Here is a 20,238-nt window from a genome sequence, read left to right as displayed (position 1 = left end):
GAAAAAACGTATGTCTTACGGTCATTGGGGTCTCGTTTGGAATGTACACATTCGAATCTTTGCCTGAAGTCCGTCCATAATCTGAGGCCTAATAAAATGACTTCCAGTGTTATCATAGAGATTGCTCTCGAAAATTAGGGCGGCAGCGAGTGGTAATACAAATGCATGTCGTAAATGTATGCTGTATTTTGTGGGGAGCCTCCTTGTCAGCGTTACCATTGCCCTCCCTTTGTGCTTTGTCACACAAGCAGTTAACCTTGGCCGCTCATTGGCACATGGAACATAGTATCGGGTTTGTAAGAGAGTGAATGCTTTCAAGGTTAACTGCCATAATTTACACAGACAGCTTAGTGGGTCTGCGCTTACTGACATTGTGTAGTAGTCTAGCCTCCCGGAAGCGACACTGGGGGTACCTAGCGATTTGCTCGTGATGTCAAAGAATTGAGAACTGGCCTTGGCTCATAAGCTTTGTTTTGCTTTTCCTAAGGTTAATAAAGAATAAAAGCTGCGTTAAGCTAATTTGGCACAGTGATGCAGAGGAGCCGCTGTTAGAAAACAGGATAATGATGAGAACATTATTGATAGTTTGTTATATTAGATTTTTCCATTTTCCTATGCACATTTCTCTTTGAAATGAACATAAAACTGTGTGATAGAGATATTCGATGGAAGGCGCAATTACGATAGATAACACCACCTATCACAACAGCCGAAATGAGAACGCGAGATTTTAAGAATTATTCATTTCTTTTCAGCGGGTGATTTCACTGATCACAGAAGCGAATAAAATCTCTGCGTCTTCCATTTGATACGGCGACCCGGACAAGGGTCGGTAAATCGATTTTTTCTATTTCCACTTTTCTCTAGAAAAAGGTTGTTTCTCTATGGCCTTACATATTTTAAACATAACTGCGCCTTTTCGCACTGGAAATATGTTTCTGTAAAAAGTAAGAGTTCATCCTCTTAGAGAGCAAGATTGGAATGCCCTAGCAAATTGTTAAGCACATTAAAGACTGCTTTGCTATATCTCAAATCACAGCACAGATCTTGTCTAGTATAGTGCAAGCACATGATACTAGCGAACAATGAGCGTAAACAGTATACAATCCATGAAGAAGACAGAAACGCACTAGAGCGTGTTCTTACCTTTCGGTCTTCTTTGGGGATTGCAAAGTGTTTGCGGTAATTATTCACCATAAAAATAGCATGCACCATCTAGCCGCATAGAGTTTTATTAAGTGCCTTATCATCATCATCATCATCATCATCAACAGCCTGACTACTCCCACTGAAGGGAAAATGCCTCTCCCATGCCTCTCCAATTAACCCTGCGCCCATCCTATGCCTGCACAATTCTTAATCTCATCCACCCACCAAATCTTTTGCCACCCGCTGTTACGTTTTCCTTCCCTTGGGAACCGCTTAAAGACCAGCGCTTATCGCATCGTATGCCCTGCCCAAGCCTAATTATTCCTCTTGATGTCTGCTAGGATGTTATTAACCCGCGTTTGTTTCCTATACCACTCTCCTCGCTTCCGGTCTCCTAACATTACAGCGACCATTTTCCTTTCCGTAGCTCGCTGCGTTGTCTTTAAGCTCAATCCTTTTCGTTAGACTCCACGTTTCTGCTCCGTAGACGTGTACCGTTATGATATAGCTGTCGTTCACTTTTCTCTTGAGGTCAATTGGCAAACTGTTATTCATGTTCTGTGAGAACTTACCGTATGCACTCCGCCACATTGTTATTGCTTTATTGTGTTTTTTATTACTACCTCAAAGGCCCCATTGAAGGGGTATTACATGAGGGAGTGAGTAGCAGGGCATAATATTGCTTCAACACATGACTTGAATATTGATGGATCAGAATGAAGCACGACGTGGCCGGCTAACTCATTCCAGTCTTTCGCGGTGCGTACAAACAATTAGGACAGATGAGCAGATGTGCGGGCAGGCGGAGGATAGGTGGTCTTTTCATGGTTCGTGCGGCTTGAGTCGCGGTAGGCTGGGTTGATAACAGACTCGTGCGGAACATAATATTAGAACTTTTGATACAGACACAATCGCGCTGTGACGTCGACTAGTTAAACTTGAGAGATGAGTATTGCATTTTAGTTTGGTGGCACTTTCATGATAAGAATAAGAAGAAAAGATGAATCTAGAGGCGCGGTTTTGAATTGCTTGTAGCTTATTAGAAAGATTATTTTGATTAGCGTCCCAGATAGCGCAAGCATGCTCAAGTTTAGGCCGTACAAATGTTAGATAGGCTAGTGACTTCAACGATGGTGGCGCTGGACGTAACGTTCGCCGAAAATACCCGAGGACGCGATCAGCTTCTTTTGAGATTTGAGTGATATGGTTTGACCACCTAAGATCATTCGTTAAATGAAGACCTAAGAATTTAAGTTTTTACAGTGGTCATTTCTGAGTTAGCAATAAAGTACTTTGAGGATGGTGTAGTGTGACATTTGTGGAAGGAAAGGAGAGCAGTTTTTTTCATGTTAAGTGACAGCCATTTATCACACCAAGCTAATATGCATTCCATGTCAGATTGAAGGAGCTGGTGATCATTGTTATTGAGTATAGGACGCTAATCAACACAATCATCAGTGAACAGGCGTATGTTAGAGCGTATGTCAGTTGGTAGGTCGTTTATATAAATGAGAAAAAGAACTGGCACGAGGACCGTGCCATGGGGTACCCCAGAAACAACAGAGGAGCGGGAGGACGAATATTTATTAGCAAAAACAAACTGTTGCCGGTTAGTTAGAAAGTTACGAATCCAGGCAGGAACAAGGGAATTCAGATTAAGATGTGGGAGTTTCAAAAAATGCCGATTGTGTGGAACTTTGTCAAAGGCTTTTTCGAAGTCAAAAAAGAGGGTGTCCACTAGAATTTTGAAATCAAGTTTAGCACTTAGGTAATTAATAAATATAGCTAATTGAGTATCTCAAGAAAGGCCCTTTATGAATGCGGGCTGGTTCGCGTGAAAGAAAAAAAGAGAGACTACAAATTTCATGACCTGAGAGAACATTATGTGCTCCATTATTTTCTTGGAACGCTAGTAATGGATATCAGTTGGTAATTGTGACGAGAAGATGAAGGATCTTTTTTTTGGTACTAGAATGGCTTTACCCACTTTCCAGTCCTGCGGTACAATGCCTGATGAAAGGGATTGCTGAAAAATATGAGTGAGCAGGACACTTGGTACATGCTTTGTGTTTTTAGTACCTTAACATTAATGCCATCAATGCCTGTTGATGAGGTTATTTTCAAAGAATCAATTATTTTAAGAATACCTTGCTGCTCGAATGATATATTGGTCATAACAGGAAAACCAAAGGATGGAAAATCGGGTAGATCCCCGTCTCGTTCGCGAGTAAATACAGAATTAAAGATTTGGTTAAGCACTTCGGCACCATCCTGTTCAGCAACTGCAGTGTAATCATCGTCGCGAAGTGTTATTGTGTTGCTAGTGTAAGGATTAATGCATTTCCAAAATTGACGAGGGTTTGTGCGCAACATTCCGGGGAATGTGGTGTTAAAAATTTTTGCTTAGATTTAAAAACTTGGGCGTTATAAACCCTTTCGTATTCGTAATATTTCTTCCACGTACTATGGCTATTATTTATTCTGGCAGCCCGAAAAAGCCATTTCTTCTTGTTATTGAGGCGTTTTATTGTGTTGTTGAACCGAGGGGTAGAAACGCGCTCACTCACAGTAATTTAGGAATCTACCGTTGGATGAGGTTATTCATTTTATTGTTATAAAGAAGCCAGTTAGTCTCGGTAGAACTTTGCTCAGTCAGGAACCAAGCACAGAAATTGTCCAGTTCACGGTTTATGCTGCTGTAATCGCCTTTATCATATAAAGTGAGTATTCTAGTTGATTTTTTTTTCTTTTGTACGTAGGTGAGAAACTTGGCGAGGATTATAGAATGATCACTCAGTCCTGGAAGATATGAAATGGATAACAGGTTCTCTGAATGGACCGCTAGTATCAGATCAAGTTTGCGAGATGATTGTGCATTTTGTCTTTTTGCGTTGGGGAAGAGACTAGTTGGCTTAAAGCAAAGGTTTGACATGTGCTCATAAAATGATATTCTGTCGAATTTGACGCGATCTCAGAAGGGCAAGAGCAGTTTATCGCAGACAAGTTAAAATCGCCTGATATAAAGACAGTAACATGCGTAACTTTCGAAGTTAAACTGGTAATAGCGTCATGGTATAGTGGAACGAACGAAGCGTTGCTGCCTGGAGCACGTTAAACACTGCAGATTAAAATGGGCGGGAAAGAGGCGGTTGAGCAGATGAACAATTTTCCAAGAGGTGGGTCAATTTTTAAACCGAAGCATTGAAGGATACGGTGGGTGGCTATCAGCACGCCGCCGCCTCGTTTGCCTTCGCGATTGCGCCGAAAAATATTGAAGTTCGGGAATATGTCCTGCACTTCTTTGTAAACTATTAGTTCATTAAGCCAAATTTCAGTTAGAACATTGACATTGCATTGAGTGGTATCAGTGAGACTGGTGAGAGCATCGCGTTTGGGAACAAGGCTTCTTATGTTAGTGTAATAAAGATACAGAGTTAAGAGCCGCGCGGTGCGAGTGACTGGGGGATAGCTATGGTGTGCAAGGTACACCCTGTTGAGAATCCTGATCAAATGTGTATGTGGTATTCCTATGGTCATCCTTTTGTGCCGCGGGATGATTTTCTCATGTTGTTCTTTTGCGAACTAGACGAAGATTTTACGAGCTAGGCGGGTGTTCTGCCAATACTCCTTGGAAATGCTATAATTGGTCCCTTTCATTTTCTTTGGATTAGCAAGTACCTGTTGTTTAATTTTGAAGTGCGCAAACCTTACCATTATTGGTCTAATTTTCTTACTGTCAAAACACCCGAGTCGGTGTACTCGTTCGGTGTACATTGGTTCAACTGAAACATTAGGCTTTGCTTAGTATCACAAAATTCGATAATCAACTTATCCTTGTAGACCAAGTTATATTCACTATTAACTTCTACTGTACCACTGCCACCGGTCTGGTTCACACCATATAATTCGTCTGAATTTCATGCTTTTATTCGGTAAAGTGGCATTTTTAAAGAGTCTCTTTAAGACACGCCAAGAAGTTTCCTATTTTGCATAATCCATAATGGAATTGAGGTTCCGTTCTGCTTTCTCAATAGAAATTCTTTGCTTCGAATCCGAAAAGCGGAACTTATTTCCTACTGCGATTTTCTCTATTTTCTTAACGCAGAAGGACCGAGCGCAGACCGATCAAATCATGCATCGCAGCTATAAATAGTGGTGAATTAAAACCACCGCTACCAGAGACGGCAGAAACAGCGTTGAGATGGGTGTCTTCTCGTTCTCTGCTTAGCCTCTGTTAGCACTGTGTTTGAACGGCCATAAATTACGACCAACTCGCATAATGTGCCGCTCTTATAGGGAGCAAACAGTAGTGCTTTTGGGGAATAAATAAAAAACAGGGCTAAAGGAGCATCAAAATAAAACTCAGTATTTAAATCTTTTCCTAGCTTGTATGGAGCTTTTTTTTATTATGAAGATTGCTCTATAAAAGTGTGCACTCCGGCTTTCCAGCTTTAGGGGCAGTAGAAGCTGCACAGTTTGCGCATTTTATTTCTTGCAATAAAGAGTTGCTGGCAACAAATTTTTTTGTTGTTTAGATGGCGCATTGTCACCATCCTTCAACACAACGAAATCAGTTTTCACTGAGTAGAAACCGATTTTTTAGACAATAATGTATAGGTGACAGAAAGCACAGACTGACTGAAATATATAAAGTTTACCTATTTAAAGAAGCACTTGAGTATTTTACACACATGAAGCAGTAGTAAAAGACAGGCATGCAGTTTCAATTGAAATGTGAAATATTTGAGTAAACTATAGAAAACAGTCCTTTTATTGCGGCCGTTGACATGTGCTAGAACTAAATCTTACGATTGGCGATAGGAATATTTGCAGCCTGGATTTCGAACCCTGCTAACATTATTCGGAAGTCATTCCACTGTATGTGTTTGTGTTTCGTAATTTAAAAAATTTTCGTAAGCCGCACGGAATATTTGGAACTGTCTCCTGTGTTTGGTGCAAGAACTTAGTGTCTATTTTTGGAAACGCGAAAAAATGCACCACCAGACGTTCTTTTTTTATGATGCCGTAGGCGCAACGCTGAGCTCTCTGTATACCGGTGCTTTTCGCTAGAGTACTGAATGCAGCATGAGCAAAGGCAGCTGCGGTAAGCTCTGTGTAATTATACAAAAAAATTATCTGGAAAACGCCTCTTTTTTCTCAGTTTCGGCAAGACATGCTAAGAGCACCTTGAGCGACAAAGGCTAAGCACAGATGCAACAAAACCGAAAGAAAAGCAGATGGCCGTTCACAACAGGAGTGATTAAACACAAATAGAGCTAAAAAATAAGGAAGATTTCTCAAAGTCCATATGTTCCCAATTTTTTAGAAATTTTCGTAAGGCAGGAGAATGAACCGTTGATAAATCTACATCAAAATTTTTTCGCTTAAAAAGCTTTAAAAAGGTGCTTTGGGCTTCCTTTCAGAAGTGAGGGCTGTAATAAAAAAAAATTTAATTATCGCTATTCCAGGACGAACAGCAGGACTTCCTTTTACGCTAACATGAAATGCGTTCTCGGACCTTCCAGAGGAGACCTATACTGGAATGTCATTACAACAGTGCGTATTATCTTCCGCGGTAAATGGAAGGCAACATTTCCCATGATGTCGTCCCCGGCTCATTATCCAGTGTGCCACTCATGCTGCATATGTAGAGGACAAAAGCCTTTTTCTCGTGTCAAGATAATCCTGGAATGCCATTCTTTAGGACGCCGATAGCAATTCTTATTTCATTCTTTCTGTCCTTCAGTTGATGTAAGCATACTTTTTTGAAGGATTTATTTTCGTGCAGTTCTATATGGCGATGCTGAGACGAGGACATCTCATGCCGAAAGAAAAAAAAATAATTTCTGGTCGGCACGTGCCCTTAGAGTCGAAAATATAAGGCCAGAGTTTTCCACCCTTCGACCATTAGACTCTAAAGAGGAAGGTGAGTTTCTCTTCAGTTAAGGCCTTCATGCTCCTATAATAGCGAGTAACTATGAAACATATATAATTGATCGTCTCACGAGCCCACATCCACGCTGCCGCAAAAATCAGTGTTCGATTCACATATTATTTCAAGCATATTTTTAGACCAAATTAAAAACCAGCTCAAAAAGCTTTGTTTTTACTTAAGATTCACGCCCTTTTTCAAATCTACTGGTTTAGTTTTAGGAACTCTAATAAGTTAGAGGCACTTTGTATTGCTTCAGCATCAGGATTCAGCATTCCGATTTAGGATTCAGAATTCAAGATATTAGAAATTAATACATGCCGTTATCGCTTACGAACCATTGAAGTTGGCCACCAGTGTGAATTACCTTTATCGAGTGCCATTAATGGCGCATTTAAAGCATAATTTTTCTTCTCTAGTTTTTACGAGCTCCGTTTGGGTTGCAGTGCTACTCTTGAAGGCACGTAACTTCCAGGTACTATAAGGAGAGATTTCTTCTATGCTATTATTAGCTCGAAGAAATGATTGTAAAAGCCTATGCATTCGAGTCTTGGAGCCGGTGCTGCGAAAGGCAATGGAACTGCAGATTACAGGCGATTATTCACCACAATAATGAGAATGTTTTTTGTTGCTACGGAGAAGATTTATAAATGTGATGTAACCCAGCGAGAGATTTAATAGAGAAACCTGAGCCTAGATAGGGTTCTTTCAAAGCAGATGCTACGTCTCCGCCTTCAGAGCGGTATTCATAGCAGGATGAACCGACAGTAGCAATTTTTCCATATTCTAGGAAAGCAATAAGACCGTAATGCTGATGCGTACATGATTTCATGCATGTTAGATTCCTCCATTCTGTCAAGAACCACCGGAAACCCTCAATATGAGATGTAAAATTGGACACACGTGAAATTATCATTTCTTTATGTTTGGTGTTTTCCTACTTTTTGCAGCAGAGTCAGCGTGAAAGCGCGTAATCGCCTATGGATCATTTCTGCTTGAAAATCGCTCTTGAAATTGTGTTGATGCAGTCTGCAGGAAAGAGTAGATGTCACTTAGCGCAGTTAACAAAGCCGTTCTTCATGAATAAGCAGATGAGCACGTAAAAAGCGCTATTCGTTCCTGTCATACCCAGGTACTTCGCCCAGGCGCTATGAATTCCAAGGCTGTTCTCATCGCGGTGGCCATTTTTGGCTTTCTGATAACAGGTAAGCAGCACAACTAAATTTTGTTTACCTCTAGAAGCACTCTTTGCACGGCGTTGAAACTACATACGCTCTAAAAAGTCGATGATTTTTGTTAAGTGCACCGATATTATCGATGAACGAATATTTTGAGGCAGCCGCTAACAAATATTTGTTGAACACGAAGAGAAAAATAGTGTAACCGTGGTAATATATTCATTAAGAAATAAGGCGCAGACTTTCACAAAGATCGAGAAGCACAACCTAATGCACATCATTCGATTATACCCTCAAACATTCCAGTTGCGCGCCCATATAGCGGATATGAATTATCCGTGAGAGGATATTTACGAGGGGGCTCGTATGCCGAGGTGAGACAATGGGACAGCGCATTGAGATCTGCCTTTTCGCGTCGGCAGCACTGGGAAGCCAAAAACAGAGGAGGACCACAGCTGTGCCACTGAGGTATTTTACTGCGAATAAAATGTAAGTGAATCAGTTTTTTCGTCCGTGAAGAAGGGTCTCCAAGAAGGAGTCAATTAAAAGGTACACTGAACTGGCCACTTTGCGCAGAAACTATATCGCAATGAAAATTGACCTCTTGAAGGACCAACCTATGTGTTTACCACCTTTTTTTGGACGCTTTTCAGAGGCTATGGTAACCAAAGCTGAAGTTGCTACAGAAGCAAGGGCTGAAGCCGTGGCAATCGAACGTGCGGAGGAAGGTCCACAACAGGCCGAAGGACGCATTAACGGAGCTCTCTTGGATTCACTGTCCGCTGGTCGCATTGATTACAGCGTCCAGGACTCCTAAGGAACTGCCTTACATCTCTTTTTATAAAGATATGCACAACACTTCTAAGCCGTCTTCACTTCATGCTCACAACTTGAGCTGTGAGGAGAGCGGTTAATACAGACCAAATGAAATAAACACGAGTGAAAAAGGTACAAAGCGTGCGTTCTTGTTTCTTAATGGTGGATTGTGTTTATTATTTGCTCCATCAAACGCTAAAAAGAGACACAGAGGAATCCTTTTGCGCGCAAGTGTGGAGAAGCAGGCGGGAAGAACAGTGTTCGGCCTGCAACTGCCCAGACGGCGAAAATAGAATAGGGAAAGAAAGAAATAGGCAGAAATGGGAAATAGGGTTTTACAAAAATCTGCGGCACTAAGTTTGCCCACCTACAGCAGAGGTCGTGTTAGCAAAATAGTTGCATTTGTCTGGAATATTTCAGTAGAAGGCAGCTGCCTTGGGTAATGTCCTGAGTACTCAAGCAACAACCAGGCAGCAACATCCGTTCAGTGACATGTACTTGTGGTCTTAGTTCTGCACTAAGCTATGACGCACCCAAGTTTCTGAGATTAGCGGTACTGTAAAACTAGTGCCACATCAGGATGCACTCTCTGCTTCACAAAGCCTACGTTTCCTTTCGGCGGCAATAAATCGCCTGAAGGCACGACGTCCACTTGCTGTCCGGAGCGATGGGCTTCACTTAAAATTGATTCTTGTTGCCTTTTGACTTATGCAATGTGGAGAAAAGGTACCGCTTCGCTGCGGCTGTTACTTGCCTGAGCGCGGTTTAAATTGTTATTAGGGCGTTAGTAACATACTTTTAACTTTTAAGAATTTTCAAAACGCAATTTCCCTAGCCGCTATGACCCAAAGTCTTTTCAACGTCACACGTCCTCGTTGAAAACCACCCGCTCTCAGAGCTACGCGGGGCAAACTTATTCAATACTAGTCACTCCGTCGTGCACGCCTCTGGAGATCTTACTGTTGCATGGGCTACTACAGCGAGTACCGATGGGTATCACGATGCGGGCAGGGAAAATTCTTCTGGAATATGTGGGTTGTAGTGACGCCTCGTGATAGAAATCTCTTCGCAGAGTTTCCTTTTCGAAGAGGGCGCGTGGACGTTCAAATTTTTTAAGCCACAGAGCCGAAGAAAGTAGCGTTCTTGAAATCCCAGAAACGCATATAGCTCTTATTACCAGCCGAACAGAACGCTCGTATTGCAATCCAGAACACAAATGTAACTGTAAGAAGATTGGCTATTGAACTTATTTAAACAGGTTGGTAGTTAACGTGATCGCCCAGTTTTTTTATGCCTGCAAAAACTGGTATGAGCAGTTCTCGACAAAGCCATCGAATACTGCTCTCTGGCGAACTTTTCGTGCAATGGAACATGGTTCCCGTCGGCCTGACGCAGCGGCCACAGCATGCTTTGCAGCTAACTTAGCTCAGGATGATTTCGCCAGAGATGCTGCGTGGAAGTTTTTCCCCAAGTATGATGTTGCCTCCAAGCGTCATAGGAGCCCCCTTGCCTGCCATTCCAGCATATCTCGATAAGCTCCCATATACAGCCGGCACCGACAGAATTGCAAGCCTATTTTCAATGCGCGAGTTTCTTGCAGCAATAGATGAGGCCGTCGCAAGACTGCGCCTGGTCCGGGCTCTATTCCGTACGAGGTTTACAAGAACTTAAGTTCCGCTGTACTGCCTCAACTCCTCGCCACCATTAACAAGGTATGGAAAGAAGGAAAAGAAGGCGTCGTACCAGAAACCTGGAAATTGGCTATTGTAATCCCCATACCAAAGCCGGGAAAGCCGCCGATAGACCTCGGAAATTTCCGGCCTATATCGTTTAAGCCAAATTATGCAAGCTTACCGAAAAAATTCTTGCCACATGACTGTCATGGTAGCTTGATCACCATGGTTTCTACCATCCCGTCCAAATTGCCTTTCGTACGTCCATAGGTACAGAAGATGGACTGGCTGTTTTGGCGTCAGCAGTTCTGGCCTCAACTCGCAGCCACAATGTACGTACTGTACTGGCCATGGACGGTGAAAAGGCGTACGATAATATCAGTCATGCTGCCATCCTGGAATCGCTTGACTTGCTACATTTCCCCGTTAGAGTGCGAAATTTTGTTAAATCCTTCCTTGAAGGCCGACACCTTGCCATACGCCTCGGTGGTGAGGCCGTCGGATCATTTGTGCCTCTTCGCGGCGTTCCCCAGGTATCGGTGTTATCGCCAACATTATTTATTAATGCTTTTATCCCGCTTGCTTGGCGCTTACATGATGTCTCTGAGATTAAGTTCTTATTGTATCCTGATGATATAACGGTGCGGAGCACTCACAACGACCTGATGACTCAAGCAGCAGGCGTATACAATCAGCCATAGATATTACGTCGACTTTTGCTTCTTCAATTGGTCCGCAGCTTTTAGTGAGCAAAACCAGGTTCGTGTCAGTCGCCAACCGCTGGGGGCGCCGTAAACTGGCTGCAACACCAATTCGTCTCCATCTATCTTGAGCTCCAATTCAAGAAAGTTCGATCGTAAAAACCTTGGGCTTGACAATACACGAGTCAGGAACTGGTACTGATTGGCTTCCTCGGGCTAAAAAGCAAGCAATTCAGGCGCCGAGGTCTGATTAGACGAATTGCTCCTAAAACACGCGGAGCCCGCTCTCATGTTGCACGAGAGTTGGTGCGGGCGGCTGTGCCGCCGCACCAACTCTCGCACCAACGAAGTTCAATTCCAGCATTGGACGAGGGCTCAATGGGATCGTCTAGAAGCTGTTAATCGAGAGGCAATGAGGGTCATCACTTGCCTTTTCCGCATTCACCCGATCGTGGCGCTCCAAGAACATGCGCAGCTGAATACACTAGATGAGCTGCTGCAGCAACGACGTGATGCTCGCCGCCTAAACTCAAGCCTTACACACACAACGTGTGCACTCAGGGCATATGCTTCATCGCACTCCATTCTACAGCCACCCCCGCCAGTTCTTCCTCCTTGGCGTTTTGTGCAGCTAAGCGACAACAAGCCAATTGATCTACGTCGGCCATCATCGCGACCGAATTACAGAGCAAGACGCCTAGCTGCCGCATGGCTCCATCGTTATGTACGTTGACGCAAGCATCCAGGCCTGCGAAACAACGGCAGTTTACTGTCCTTGCAAGCCTACTCCGTACAAAACGTCAAGGTTTCGCCTCTCAGAACCTCCTTCCTCCTTCTGTGTGGAGATGCTTGCGGTTCAAGAGGCACTTTGCTCTGTGGCCGCCGTTCCCATGCTACCCACGGCCCGCATTGTTATTTGCACCGGCACCCTTCACGTCACACGCCTACTACGACTAGTCAGTCGCACCCCAGAAATCTGCCAAGACATCCATCGCCTAGCGGCACGCATCCCGCCGCAAATCAGTATTGAGTGGGTCCCGCGTGACCTCCTGAGCGCACAAAGCCGCGCAGATTCTGCGACCCGCCTTTCGACCGCAACCTTGTCTTTGCCTCGAGTCCTCACTCTGATGACACCACCCTCCTTTAAACAAGAAAGGAACACCTCCGGCGCCGCACACGTGCTCTAAACCCTCCGTGTGCGGTAACCCTCCCCCGTGGTCTTACCCGTGCAGAGGAGGTTGCGCTTCGGAGGATACGGGTCGGGGCTGCCATAACTCCAGCCGTGACACGCAAGTGGCCGCATTTCAAATATTGATATCCCCGCCCCGGGTGTCCAGTCTGCAAGAACAGAGACTGTGAGGCGGATATCCACCGCCTGTTGTGGGACTGCCCGGCGCTAAAGCCGACGAGAATTCGGCACCTGTCGAAGTGTAACTATCACCGGACAATCCGTACTGCTGTATTGCCCGGACACAGGGTATATATCATCGTTTTGTTCTTGATTTCATCAAATCAGCCCACCTTCTATCATTTATTTATGCATCTTACTCATCTCTCACTTCATAGTTTTTTTGTGCCCTGAGGCAATAAACATCGCGTCAAAAACATAATAATAATTGGCTGTTTGGGGGAAAGGAAATGGCGCAGTATCTGTCTCATATATCGTTGGACACCTGAAGCTAGCCGTAAGGGAAGGGAGAAGGGAGGGGGTGAAAGAGGAAAGGAAGAAGGAGGTGCCGTAGTGGAGGGCTCCGGAATAATTTCGACCACCTGGGGATCTTTAACGTGCACTGACATTGCACAGCACACGGGCGCCTTAGCGTTTTCCCTCCATAAAAACGCAGCCGCCGCGGTCGGGTTCGAACCCGGGAACTCCGGATCAGTAGTCGAGCGCCCTAACCACTGAGCCACCGCGGCGGGTCTCGCTTAAAAAAAAACAAAAAACAATCCCGATATCTCGCAAGTTCTGTTTTAGATCCAGTGGTTAACTTTCGCTTAGACAACCTGTGATTGGTTGTATAAGTTTGTGATTTTGATCAGCCTCTCATCAATAATGTGATAATTTCTAGCTAAAAAATTCTAACTGGAATGTATAGGAAAATCCAAGTGCATGACGACGGCTAGATCTCAAACATCGACCTCCACTTATAGAGACTTATTCTCTAAATTTGTGTGCTTCGGCGGCACTGTCCAACCTTGCATATTCGAGTGGCGCAACCTTTATTGTATTCATCAACGCAAATTGTGCGTATTGGTGGTGACTGGGCCCATCGTCTAAAAGAGCAAACATCATGTCGGACGCGATCCAACGCGATGGCGGAAACGCTGAAAGAAAGAGAACACTAATCCCAATTTGTGGAGCAAACGATTGGAAGAAGACAGCTTTGGCCTACTTGCCCACTTTTAGTCGAACTTCACCTACACAAATTCCCCATGGTCAGTATCAGTAACGATGTCAATAAAAAATTGGAGGACACTTCAGCTCGCCTTTGAGAGTAGAACGCCTTGGCGTTATGTGGGCGCCTCAGCTTGTCGCCAGCCGGCCGAGGAGAGGGGGTGGGTGCTTGTTGACGGTTTAACCGCAGCCGCGATCGGCAGAAGAGCGTGCGGAGGAGAAACAGGAATCGGCTTAGCGCGTTGACAGCTCAGCTGTACTTTGCCCCTGCCTCTGGTGCTCGCGTACGGAGCACAGAGGATATATCTTTTACCACAGAGAATACCATACAGAGAATCCTTTACCAGAGAGTGCATCCTTTGTGAACGCCTGCCTGATCATTTGGTTGATTTAAGTATAAGGTTGCCCTTAGTCTGTTAGAGGTTACCTCAGTAAATACCCTGTAGGCTACAGATAGTAAGCTCATCGGCTTGAAAATCTTCATGTGCTTGACATTCTCCTTTCTTATGAATTAAGATAATGTTACCGTTCTTACAATCCTCTAGTACGGTCGAAATCATAAGGCAGTGCGCATACAGCTTCGAAATTTGCTCCACTTTTTGCGCTGCTACAAATCAAGCAAATATTTCTGAACAACCATTGAAGTACGGCGAAGCATGATATGGGAAACTTTCTTGTGATCGAGAAGTACTGGGGTGTGTGGCAAATGTTGCACGCGTTTATTTCCATCTGTGTTATGAAGATAGGTCAATACATAAACAGGGACTCAGGAATGAAAACGAATTAACTACTCAATCGATTATTGAATCCACTATTCTAATCTCTATTTTTTAATGAATCAATCGCTTATTTTAAGTGGTTAGCAATACCGCAATGGTTAGAATGCTATTAAACCGGGACCAAACGATCATTTGGTCGTTTTTGTATATGAATGTACAAACAATTTAACAAGGAAAATTAATGAAACAGGAAACGGAACTTTGATGGCGATAAAAAAGACATGTGTCAGCAAAGCCAGCGCATTAAGACAAACCCTGACAAATAGACAGAAAGCGTACTGAAACATCGCCGTGTATGAGGTTCCTGCACACTTATGGAGCATAATTCAAAGCGCAAGTGGCAGGGAGAGAGAAACAAAACAGTGATGATGTCCATATGTGAATGCCAGCTAAAGAACTAAAGATTTCAATTGGTTCGAAAAAAAACTAAGAGCTTTGATATGTGTTTTGACGGTTAGTGCAAGTTCTATAGGCAAATTGGATGGTGTCGATTGTTCGAAGAATGTGCTCTGAAAGGAAAACTGCCTTGGATAATTTTCTTCGCAAAGCGAATGTTAACGAGTCTCAGCAGTTCTCTGCACAGAATGTCATTGTGTTCAAGTTTGTAAAGTAAAAGAGCATCTGCCGGCACTCGTTGACGTCTCAAATTAGAAAAACTTGCAAGATTAGAAATCTAAGAGCCTAATCTGCTTTCAGGTTACCGAAGCGGTGCAGGAAGGTGACCAAAACGACATTCTGTAACATTTTTATACGGTCAGTGTTGAGCCTACACCTTTCAAACCCGGCAGTTTATCTTTATTCGTGAAAACGCACACAGAGAGATGACTAAGAATTTAGCCAAAAAAGGAGACGTTGAAAATCTCTTGAAAATCTGGACCCACCGAAAAGACAACGAACAGCGCTCCGAGTAACCTTTTGAGACAGGCCAAAAACGTTAGAGAAAAATTGATGGGTCTCCCCATCGCACGTATTGGCCGCTTTCAGCAAAGCTGTCCTTTTGGCAATGCAGGAGTAAGGCCGTTGCTTTTTTTCGCGACTGTAGGAGATCACTTTCGCTTTCGCTGCATCCAAAATTGGATACAGGATTGTAGCACTACCAATGGTACAATGATATCAGACTTGAAAGCATTGCAGTTCGAAGAATGCTCACTTCCTTAGGTAATTTTGCCATTGGCATGCAGCCAAAACTAAGAGATCGTTTTGGCAGTAGCAACATCGCTGACAAAACAAAGGGGACCTAATACAGATTCATCGGGCACAACTCTAGCTAATATTTTTCATAATATTAATACAAATAAGTTATTCTAGACAAAGGTGTTGGTGCTGGAGGAATTGTTTCCTTGAATTTTTAAGCAAATGACTGATTGTATCAGGGTGCCTAGTCCAGAATAGTATTAGCTGACACTGCCGCCCTCACTAGTTCGATGAAGCGGACATGGTCCTCAAACTGCGAGCAAGTCACAGCGCAGCCGCATTTCATCCACGTAAGTAAAGTTGCAAATGAACCTGGTTGGTTTGACATATTAATCTTCATTAGTGTCCTACTCATTGGAACAAAGAGCACTCGTAGCAAAAATCATGCGTACAGATAGGGCGACGAGAAGCAAGCAAGGAACATGCAGCCTTATGTTGTTCGTTTACTGTAGTAGCGCACCAATGAATTTAAAGTCACCCCTGGATCGTTCGCTGAGAATTGTGCACTAATTCTGGATTGTTCCGACTGGTCCAGACTAAATTATATAGACTGACGATTCCTCCACAAAAGCTGCGAAAAGAGCAAACTATTTCGCGTCTATGCATGTAACTTTAATCTAGATTCGAATGTCTGGTTCTATTACCCACTATTCTTTTTTAGTAGACTAAACCCTTATCCTTGCTTTCAGGTACAGGGTTTATTATTGCCTTCAAGGTTTTGCAAAGTCTTAACAGCTGCAAATCGCAGATAACATTCGTAGGCAACAAACTGATATTTAGGCCTAACTTCTCTCAGTGCGCTTCCACTGCACACATTTGAACATCCGATTGCACTAAGTTGAAAACCGTAATCTATTCTTAATTAACCTGTGTTGTTTAAACAGGACACGAACATTAATGAAGTGTGACCAATGTGATCTCGAGGAACACCTAGAAAAGGCGGGCACAAAATTTCCCGTGTTCCTGTAATTGTCATATACAAACACCTAATTACTCGCGTTGGTCTTGTTATGCAGATGAGATATTGAGGAACAGTTCTCGCTACGCGATTACTGACAGAGCAAAACTTAAGATATCACTGATGCTTTGATATATATATATATATATATATATATATATATATATATATATATATATATATATATATATATATATATATATATATATATATATATATATATATCGGATCGCTCTTGCAGCGCTGGATACTAAACCTTCTTTCCAGAACTGGTAAAATTCACAGTAATTATTTAAAAATGCAGTGTTGTTCCATCCTGCCCATATTGCTGGCATGTGTTTTGTGGCTTGGCGCAGGTCCTATAGTAATTCGTCATCAGCTTGAGCCATTCGCCAACCATTCATGTTTGTCTTTGGTAATTCTTAGCACAATGTGACCGCTAAATTTATAAATGAGCCGAGATTTCTCAGGCAACTACATATTAGCCTGAAGGGCTTAGTTACGATCCTTGTAATAGTCGAAACACTATTTGGCGCGTGCTCGATATATAAAACGTCCACAAATTTTTTAACCATTATTTTTATTAGTAGGTTTAAAGGTACGAATTACAATACGGGAAGAATGAACTGTTCTACAGCCGAAGGTGTGAGATAAATACTGAACTAGATTATATCGTAATTCTGAAGTATTCTCACGCTGTTTCTTTCCATAAAAATTCTCCATTTCAACGATTCATTGTACAAAATATCAGGTCAGACTGCTATTAGTTTTGGACCTAAAGGTATTTTACGCATCTTATGTGTTCCATTTATAAGACTGTCAGATATCGGTGGCTTGCGACAAACAGAGCGGCAAATGTCTATCATTAGTCCCTCTTCTGATATTCGTCCCCACGTGCCTACGGGAAATTAAAGCTGTTTTTTCTATTTATTCTTTCTTCTGCTTGTTTGGTCTGACCAGGTTAATCAGGCCTACTGTCATTTGTAATAGGATTAAAACGTTTATCTTGACATGCAAAAAAACATATAATTAGAGAGGTAGCTTTAAACGAAATCCAATCAAACCTTTATCTTGACATGGATGAAACGAGCCAACTCATATTGTTGCCTCAGAGATTGAGGAGTAATAGTGTGGGTGGTTTACTGACCCGTTATATGCATTGTCAGAGACCCAAGCTTTATATGTGATAAATGAGGTTGACAATATGGACTCTTTGAATGGCATTCCAATTTAATTTTTGCCGAAACACACAAAGAACAAGCACTCAGCAGCTGCACAGTATCACATGTGGGCTTTTGCTAATATGAAAACCCTTCTCTGAAAACAGCTTGAATAATCCCTGGCAGGACTATTTCAGGCTAACGTAGTTCCGCTTCATTCATTGGAGGATGCCTTTCAATCAAACGACAATCTTTTTAAATTTAACGAATCTTCTCGCACAAATGGCATTAGGTTAAGTAAATAATATTGATGGAGTAATGTTGTTACGTGAGGGCAAGCAGGTGAAGACAGGCCTACATGACAGATGCCGATGGAATGATTTAACTGCGCTGGGCCTAGCGCGAGCGCTCTGTGCCGCGCTCCGTGACAATATCACCCATTTCGCGTCTGACAGCATTTTTTCGTTTCAAGCAATTTCCATTATTCTTCTCTTCATTGTGAAACTGCAAGACACTATAAATGCAGTAGACTGTTAAAGCCTGCTGGCTCAAAAGCAGTCTCATGAACTCATCTGCAGAAGATAACAACTGGAGCCTAAAAATAGTCATTTTTAATAGAAAAGCCTTATGTCGGCGCTGAGCGAACGCGGCGGCTCAGAGCACCTTATTGATCTAGAAGAGGCCCCATACAGCGCCGATTTTTGGAACACTTGCAGTGGTGGAACACATATTTCTCATTGCAGTACTTTCGATGGTTAACTTTTCTATTACCTTCTTAGCACATAGTTTTTGTAAGATATTCTGCGATTTGCCGTCTTTGACATCTATGCGTCAAAGATTTGTGCTGGGCCATAAGTGTATTTCAAGACACAAATCCTTTATTCGCAATAATTTTCTTTGACCTCAGTCTTGGGCAGCATTTCTTAATTATTTATTTTGCAGTTTTAGTGCTGACACTTCACAGGACCAAGAAGCAACGCACAAATAAATATTCTGTAGTTTTAATGAAATTCCAGCTTCTGCTGATCAATATAAGTCGCTCGAAATGTGACATACTCTGAACGCAGCCGAACTGCTGAATTTTGCTGTATTGTAGCTGGGTTACCATCTATATTTTGGTGGGCGTTTTTAGTTATTTGCTCAATAAGAAAGTAGAATAATCCCGACCACTTATTGCTCACGAGACGCTTACAGTAAGGTTTCAGGAAGTAAGAAATCAACCAAGACTTAAAGTTAACTAGAGTGACTTTCCACCTTAAAGTATCGCAAACGCAGTTTTGGAAAGCGAAATATGGGACACCATTGCAGTTGACACCTAAGAAAACTGTGTTTCACGTACTATATAAGCGGCAAAGTAAGTTGTTGTTCCATCTATGAAGGTGGAACTGTTTTGCGAAAAAAGGCGGAGCTACAAAGTGAGTCCTCAGGTGGACTTTGGTTTAGAGTGGCGTTAGCATTGCTCTCACTTCAATATTCCTCGCTTCCTCTCCACGTACGGCGCACAAACAGCTGAGCGGCGGGGTATCTTAAGCCGCATGTTTCTAGGAGCGTCGCAGATAAAGTTTTTGCTGTATGTATTGTTTCTGAGCACGGCTTACGTGGTGTTTCTTATTGGGATATACTAATTTGTCCTTCAGGAAATATGATCTCATATAGAGGGATGAGCGGGCTAAGGTGTGTAGCAATCATTGCAAGGAGTCCTTAATAAAATGAAGGCTACGAAACAGACGCCGCGAGCACAACCTAATATAAACATGGCATGAAAATTATTGTTTGATGTTTGCAACCAAAGAGGAGGAAATTATTATTCACTAGAAAAGTGCGGTTAAGCACGCTCATTAAGAAGAAACGAAGAGAAATTTCATGGGATGTGCCGAGCTTAACAGAGCTTTATCAGAGCACTTTTTGCTCCTTATCAACTTAAGGGTAAAGTAGAGCATTGATAACAGTTAGAGAGTAGAAGTGTTTATACCACAAAATGTTTTCTAGTTAATTCACAGGTTGCGCTGAGACCATGAGACTGATCCATAAGGAGCCACGTTCACGGATCCACCTAATTTCTTCTGCCTCCTCTCTTCTTGTGTTTCTGCGAACATCCAATTGGATCTTCCTTCTCCGAGGAACAATCACCTTTCTAGAAGAGTAGTAATGTCGATAATTGTTCACAGGTCTAGGTTATTAGCTGAGTACGACGCTCAAGTGGCTCAAGTTTCCCTAACAAGCTCAAAAACCGCCTGGTACACATGAAGGAACCGCCAGAAAAGATGACATAGCCCTGGCGTCGCCTACAAGATCTCCTGAAG

General features: G+C 42.8%; 1 protein-coding gene across 3 annotated transcripts in view; it reads left to right on the top strand.

Moving 5' to 3' along the window:
• Positions 1-9,206, top strand: part of LOC144121541 (uncharacterized) — a 163,041-nt gene extending 153,835 nt beyond the window's left edge. For 2 of the 3 annotated variants that reach the window (XM_077654805.1, XM_077654806.1), the window contains exons 2-3: positions 8,214-8,286; positions 8,913-9,206. In XM_077654805.1, coding sequence (XP_077510931.1) covers positions 8,232-8,286; positions 8,913-9,076 — 219 coding nt within the window. In that variant the 5' untranslated portion in view covers positions 8,214-8,231 and the 3' untranslated portion in view covers positions 9,077-9,206. Of the gene's footprint in view, positions 1-7,451; positions 7,557-8,213; positions 8,287-8,912 lie in introns of those variants that run through there. The other variant, XM_077654804.1, reaches the window with a different exon arrangement.
• The last annotated feature ends 11,032 nt before the right edge of the window (positions 9,207-20,238 follow it).

Source organism: Amblyomma americanum, chromosome 2, assembly GCF_052857255.1.
Source record: "Amblyomma americanum isolate KBUSLIRL-KWMA chromosome 2, ASM5285725v1, whole genome shotgun sequence".
Lineage (NCBI taxonomy): Eukaryota > Metazoa > Arthropoda > Arachnida > Ixodida > Ixodidae > Amblyomma > Amblyomma americanum.
Note: the sequence above shows the minus strand (reverse complement) of the source record. Positions and strands in the feature narration are given on the sequence as shown.